General features: G+C 46.5%; 1 protein-coding gene across 1 annotated transcript; it reads right to left on the bottom strand.

Annotated features, from left to right (window-relative positions):
- Positions 1 to 4,068: 4,068 nt before the first annotated feature.
- On the bottom strand, positions 4,069 to 7,144 carry RPS13 (ribosomal protein S13). Its single transcript, XM_079789324.1, has 6 exons — positions 7,020 to 7,144; positions 6,824 to 6,872; positions 6,563 to 6,641; positions 5,378 to 5,547; positions 4,976 to 5,076; positions 4,069 to 4,145 (listed from the first exon to the last, which is right to left on the bottom strand). Exons 1-6 carry the CDS (start codon positions 7,040 to 7,042, stop codon positions 4,112 to 4,114), a joined length of 456 nt encoding a protein of 151 aa, XP_079645450.1. The 5' UTR covers positions 7,043 to 7,144; the 3' UTR covers positions 4,069 to 4,111.
- Between the last annotated feature and the right edge of the window lie 472 nt (positions 7,145 to 7,616).

Genomic DNA, 7,616 nt, shown 5'->3' with positions numbered 1-7,616 from the left:
GTAGGATGGTCACTTAGGCTTTTATATATATACTAGAGGCCCAGTGCATGATTGAATCATGCACGTGTAGGATCCCCTACACACTTGCGCTTTTGATCATGGGGGAGCTGGGTGCCTGTCCGCTGGTGCACCAGGCCTTTCAGAAGTCTCCGGCGGGGCGGAGGCTTCTGAAAGGCCTGGTGCCTGAGCAGACAGGCACCCAGCTCCCACGCTTTTGCTTTTGATCGCTGGTGCACCAGGCCTTTCAGAAGCGGAGGCTTCTGAAAGGCCTGGTGTCTGAGTGGACAGGCACCCAGCTCCCACGCTTTTGCTTTCAATCGCAGGGGACCTGGGTGCCTGTCCGCTGGTGCACCAGGCCTTTCAGAAGCCTCCAGCGCGGCGGAGGCTTCTGAAAGGCCTGGTGCCTGAGCGGACAGGCACCCAGCTCTCCTGCTTTTGATGGTCCGCAGTGGGACGTGAGCTCGCTGCCCCAGAGGCCCCTTCTGTGCCGCAGCACAGCCATGGCTCAGCGTCCCGCCGGCCCAATCAGCCCCCCCGGCCCCCCCAAGTCCCGCCCCCCCGCGCCTCCTGGCCAATCGCGGGCATAGCGAAGGTATGGTCAATTTGCATATTTGTCTATTATTAGGTAGGACTAGAGGTCCAGTGCACAAAATTCATGCACGGGGGGGGGCGGGGGGGGTGTCCCTCAACCCAGCCTGTACCCTCTCCAATCTGGGACACCTCGGGGACATCCCTCTCACAATCCAGGACTGCTGGCTCCTAACCGCTTGCCTGCCTGCCTGCCTGATTGCCCCGAACTGTTTCTGCCTGCCAGCCTGATCGCCCCCTAACTGCTCCCCTGCCAGCCTGATTGACACCTAACCGCTCCCCTGCCAACCCGGTTGCCCCCAACTGCCATCTCCTGCCGGCCTGATGGCCCCCAACTGCCCTCTCTTGCCACGACCCACCTCCTCTGCACGAGGCAGCAGAGACGCTGGGACCAGCCTCCTCCATGCCACGTGGAGCCACAGGACTGCAGGCCTCACCGCGTGGAGCGGCCACCGGGCCCCGCCTCCGCTGTGCGTGTGGCCATTTTGTGGTGGCCATCTTGTGATGACGCTGCACACAAGAGTCACCTAGGCTTTTAGTATAGATGGTGGCCATCTTGTGACAACGTTGTGCGTGAGGGCCACCGAGGCTTTTATTAGCATATATTATTTCCAGCCTAGAAGCTATTCCTAGTCCAATTCTCTTTCAACAGTGACAGTTGAAAAACTTTTTCCAAAATCTCAAATGTTCATCTTTTATGTGCATTCATTTAACCATCATGTATTAAGAACCTACTATGTGCCACACATTCTAAATACTAGGGATATAGTAGTGAACAAGATCCCTGTTTTAATGGGGCTTACACATAACCTGAAAATATCAATAATTTAGGTAGTACTCAGTCCTCTGAAGAGCAGGATTGGGAGATGGAGTGTTGGGTGGGAGGGAGCTTTTTAAAGGGCCTTTCTGGTGAGGTTAGAGACCTAAATGTAGGAGCAGACTTTATGGACATCTGGTGGAAGAGCCTCCCAGGCAGAGAAACTAACAAGGGCAATGGCCCTGGGAAGAGTGTGAAGCCAGGCTCATGTGACTGGCACAGGTAGCTGGAGGTCAGATCACAGGGGCCCTCCAGACCCACTCTCCACCCTGCTCTGTTGCCTGGGAAGCTGATGTTAAGGACCACTCGTACCTTTTAAATTTCCTTTAAGACACTCTCCAAATACCTCAATTTAAGTGTGATGTACATCTGTTTCCTGCCGGATCCTGACTGACACTGCTTGTAGGGCAAGATAAGGATTTTAGATTTTATTCTGAATGACATGGGAACCACTGGAGGTGTTTGCGCATATGGAATACCACGTGACTTACACTTTGAAAAATCATCTTAGATGCTGAATGTGGAAAAGACCTGGTGGGGGTCACAGGTGGCAAAGAGGCTTTTATAGTTGTAATGGTAAGACGTGACTCAGACTAGGGTGTTTGTAGTAGAGGTAGTAAGTGGTAAAATTGGGATATATTGTTAAGGTAGAGCCAAGAGAATTCAGTGATCAAAACTCAAGAGTTCAGTTTGAAATAAATCCCAGGTATTTATTAGCTATCCAGGTAGGGATGTTGAATAGGACACATACCTAAGGCTAGGATTCAGGGAAGGTCTGTGCTGGAGGTATGAATTTTAGTGCAATAACCTCAAAAGTATCTTTTAAAGACACAAGACTAGATGGAATTACCTAGGAATTGGCATGAACAGAGAAAAAATGAGGTCGAAGGATTGAGCCCTTTCTTTGGAAGCTACTAAATTTTAATTGCAAAGCAACTTTAGTGTGACTGGTTTGTACAGCAAACCACCTTATGTAATTTATTTTTGAGTTTCACCAAAAGGGTGGCATAAACCAGGAAAGAGAAGGACATGAGACATATAGATACAGGGAATCTGACACTGGAAGAATTCCCACACTGATGGCAAAAGTCAACCCCAGAACTATAGGTCTCAAGGGTAACTTGTCTGAATTGGAGCTGGAGAATGAAGGTCCTGGGAGATACCACCAAGGAAAAATACAAAGATGTAAGCTTGACTGAAGATATTGAGATTTAAACTATGGTTCAAAGTTTGGAGATGAATGATAGGAAACTTACGTTATTATGAGGATTCCAGGGGAAGAGGTATAAACTAAAAACCAAGAAATCACAGTACAAGGATATTATTTAGAGCAATTCTACTTCTAAGTATATTATCCAAGAGCAATTCTACTTCTAAGTATATATCCAAAATTGAAAACAGGGACTCAAAACAAGTACATGAATGTTCATAGCAGCACTGTTCAAGAGCAAAAAGTTAGAAACAGCTAAATATCCATCCATTAACACTTTATGGTATGTACTTACAATCATAAAAATGAAGTAGTTACATGCTGCAACATGAATGGACCCCCAAACCATGCTAAGTGAAAACCTGACATAATAAGGCCACATACTGTATGATTCCATTTACATAAAATATCCAGTAGGTAAGCCCACAGGAACAATAAGCAGATGGGTGGTTTGCCAGGACCTGGGGGAGGGAATAATGAGTAACTGCTTTATGACTATGGAGTTTTACTTTGGGGTGATGAAAATAATTTGCAACTAAATAGGGGTGATGGTTGTACTATATTATGAATATACTAAATGCCTCTGAATTATTCACTTTGAAAGGGTGAATTTTATGTGAATTTCACCTGTTCTTGAAAAAAAAAAATACCCACAAAACATTATTCATAAGGCATATATGGCAGAGAAATAGCTGAGTTGTAGTTGCCCTAGACTTCAGGTTGCAAAAGGGAAGGGACTGTTTTTAATTAAGTCTTATAAACTGGTATGACTTTTAAAGCCACATACACCGAGTGGCCAGATTATTACGATCTCTGAACGCATAATAATCTGGCCACTCAGTGTGTGTGTATACATATATATACACATATATATGTATATATACACACACACACACACACATATTTTAGAGGCCTGGTGCATGAATTCGCGCATGGGTGGGGTCCAGCCAGCCTGGCCAGGGGGAGGGGACATGGGCAGTTCGGCCTGCTTGCTGGTCGAATGGACAATTTGTATATTAGCCTTTTATTATATAGGATATACACTGAGTGGCCAGATTATTATGCACTCAGAAATCATAATAATCTGGCCACTCAGTGTATATATGCATAGCTTCAATTTAAAATTCAATTTAACACCTGCCACTTGATTTTTAAATGAAGAGAACAGTTCTTAAAGGAAACCTTCAAATCTTATGTGCTCACATATACATAATTTGAACAAACAAGAGCCGTATCCTAGCCCCAACCAGTGTACTAGGTTGGAGTTTTGTCCTGTACTCCAACGGGTGGTGGGTTTGATGCCCAGTCAGGGCATGTATGAGAAGCAACGGATACATATAGCTCTTTCTGGAACCACACAATTCTCATTCTGCTAAAACACTGCCATATGAAAAGATCAACATGTATAATCACTGGTCCACAATTTTCTAAGGGAAAGAAACACAAATCACACTTCTAGTTAAACAATGATTTTATTGCTCGAGTACATAGGTATTTTATGCAACCAGTGCAGAGGCTGTGGACGACTCGCTGAAAAGGGAAAAAAGGGGGAAGGGAAAAGACTGGGTTAATACAGGTCCTCCACATTCATTCATACAATCTCCCAGCTAATGGAGTTATTTCCAAACAGCTAAAATAATCCCAATGTATAAAGTGCACCAAACTGCTGAGTTCTTGAGTCAGTTTATTGTGGCTCAAGCATAATGAAGAAAGATGCTCACTCAGACATCCAAGGAAGAACTGGCCAACATAAGGTAAAACCTTTCTGGTGGAAACTGCGAATGTTTGGAAATCAATCATCATAGTGAGCAACTGATGCAAAAATAAAGACAACATGAACACCTAGGATCAGTGGCACGAACTGGAACTTTATCAACCACCTGAAAAGGATTCAGCCCAGCTGGTGTGGCTCAGAAACCAAGAGGTTGCGGTTCAATCCCTGGTCAGGCAGGGCACATGCGGGCTCGATCCCAGATGGGGACCCCTTCAGGGAGGCAGCCGATCGATGTTTCTCTCATCGATATGACTATCCCCTTTCCCTTTCTCTCTCTCTAAAAAATATCAATAAAAACGTATTTTAAAAACTAAAATAAATAAACGAGATTAATAGGGCTTGTTCATGTTCTAAACCAGGGGTTCAAACTATGGCCCTTTGCTTGTCTTTGCAAATAGTTTCAATGGAAAATGGCCACATCCATTTCTTTATGTATCACCTATGGCTGTATTCCTGTTACAATGGCAGAGTTGAAAAAGCAGCTGAACATAGAGCCATGAGCTAAAACATTACTACTATCAGTCCTTTTACTATATTTACAATCTGGCTAACTCTGGTTCTTGTAACAAATAAGATTGATACTTACTATTTCCAATTGGGGGGCAGGACTCGTTTGGTCTTATAATATCGAGCCAACCGGTGAATACGGCTCTCGATCAGAATCAGACGGAATTTAGCATCCTTATCCTAAAAATAAAAATTGATAGAATTCAGGGAAACCACTCAAAACGTTTTAACATTAATAGAGAACAAGCTCATGTTCATGTGGCACATTAAGTCCTTAAGGGAATTTGAGGCTTCCTTCCACAAGAATGATTTATAAAACTCAACCAACAGCTCAACATTTTCAACCATCTGAATATACTGGAACTAGGAGAGCCAAACCTCCTCCAGTCTCTCCTGGTAGAATATTAATTCTAAACCACCTTATCTAATTCAAATTACATTTTATTGAAATAAGTTAGCACAAGCAGTTCTATTCTCTTACCTTTCTGTTCCTCTCAAGATGTTTTCGAACTGCAACAGCTTTCTTAATTAAATGGTAGAGATCCTCAGGAAGATCAGGAGCAAGTCCTTTAGACTTAAGAATTCTCAAGATCTTATTGCCTGTCACAAAACGTACTTGTGCAACGCCATGCGAGTCTCTCAGGATCACACCTGTAAAGGGAGCAATCCTATATAATAAAAGCGTAATATGCTAATTAGACCGGAAGTCCTTCTGGACCTTCCCCACGAAGCCAGGGCTGCGAGTGAAGCCCAGGTCCCGGGGCGCCAGAGGGAAGCCGGTGCCAGCAGCCAGGGGAAGGAAGGCCTACTCTTGCATGATTTTCGTGCATCAGGCCTCTAGTATATCATAAATTCCCACACCAAACACACATCCTGGAGCATGTGACATCCGGGTTCTGAGATCAAGTAGCTTTTCAAGGTTCCCTACTGTAAAATGGGACTTACTTTTATATTTATGCATCACAGAAAGCAATGTGAGAATTCATGCAAAGCTCACTCAGACATCCAAGGAAGGTTTACCCAACACTAAGGAAAACCCTTCTGGTGGAAACTGCGAATGTTGGAAGACCATCATCATAGTGAGCTTGCTAGATTAAAGGACATCAAAGCTATTAATAAGATTCCAACTATATATTTGCTCAATTAAAACCAGCTAACGTTTATTAAGAACATCAGATATTCTTCTAAAAATGTAAAGCCACTTGCAAAGTCACACACAGATGAGGGTCGAACCACACCTAACTGAGAAAGCGTGACAAGCACCCTTGAGTAGCCAATAGCTGTGTGATTTGAGGTGTTATGCAGCCACACTGGGCCTCAGTTTCCTCTGCTGTAAGATGGGGAAAACTACTTGTGTTTACTTCAAAGCACTGTTGTCAGAAATTACAGGCCAGGATATGTAAAGTGCTCAGAACCATGCACTCGGCGGAGTAGCCCACAGTAAATAGTCATTAAAATCTGGAGAACGTCTTGATAACTTTACGTCTAAAGAGAACTTCAACAAATGAAGATTAGGTCTGGGTCATCAATAGTAAAGGCAGGAAAAAGGATAAAAGGTTTTCAAGCACATTTGGGGCACATTTACCACCACCACAACCACCACCACTCCTTCCGGCAAGTTACACGAGGGCAGGCGGAAGGGACCCCATTGGACAAAAACACGCACCGATTTGTGAGGGAGTCAGGCCCTTCTTGGCCAGTTTGTAGATCTGCTCCTTCACGTCGTCAGACGTCAATTTCAGCCACTGTTTGCAGAAAAGAAAGCGGCCTTAGGATCACAAAGCTGGGATGGTACCGGAGCAGGGCGGTCCCTCCACGCTGGAAATCGCGCTCCTCGCGCACAGATGGGCCCCACCCCGCGCCACTTCCCCGGAGCGACAAACGGTGCGCCTCTCCCCGACCTCCCGGGTCCCTGCAAGCTACTCACGGTGGGGACGCTGCGGCGGTAGGGCAGAGCCGACTGGGACAGGCCCTTCCTGGGGAGAGAAGCAGTCTTGGGATGAAGGGGCGCTCTGTGCCACAGCAGCCAAGGCCATCATCCCCTCGACCCGCTGCCCACACTCGGTCCTTCCCCCCCATCCCCGCGGCCGAGCCCTGCACCCCGCTGGGAAACCCGAGCTCACCCGGGAGCGTGCATGCGACCCATGATGGCGGCGGACTGGCAGTGGAAAAGAGAGCGTGAATTGGAAACGCCGCAGGAAGCCACCCAGCACGCAGGAAGTGACCTCACACGTCCCCGCTTCCTCGCGCGCGGGAGGCGGAGCCACACTGCGTAGCCCTCAGCGTCCGCCTGACTACATATCCCGAAATGCACTTCAACGCGGCAGTGGATTCCTGATCAACAGGACTACACATCCCGGCATGCATCCGTCTTTGAGGCGGCTCAAGGCCAAAGCCGGAAATTAAGTCCGCCTGCAGCCGGGACTGCGCGTCTGAAGGTGGTGCGGGCGTCCAGAGCTTGCAGCTTCGAATCCCGGACTAGGTGTGGGGCCTGGAGACCGCTGCAGTGGTTGGTGGACTTTCCCTACACTAGGAAAGGCCTTTATCCGCGCCCCGCCCCCAGCGAATTTGGGTCAGGTCAGTTACGTACTTAATTACACATGAGTTTCTTAAGTATTGCTTTGAATGACGTGCCTGCCTTCAGCCCCCTGACATCCCAGTTATGTCTTGTGGAAATACTGAGGGGTATCTATGATGTAGCCAACCCCACTGCTGGATTA

This window comes from Cnephaeus nilssonii (assembly GCF_951640355.1).
Source record: "Cnephaeus nilssonii genome assembly, chromosome: 13".
NCBI classification, from domain to species: Eukaryota; Metazoa; Chordata; class Mammalia; order Chiroptera; family Vespertilionidae; genus Cnephaeus; species Cnephaeus nilssonii.
Note: the sequence above shows the minus strand (reverse complement) of the source record. Positions and strands in the feature narration are given on the sequence as shown.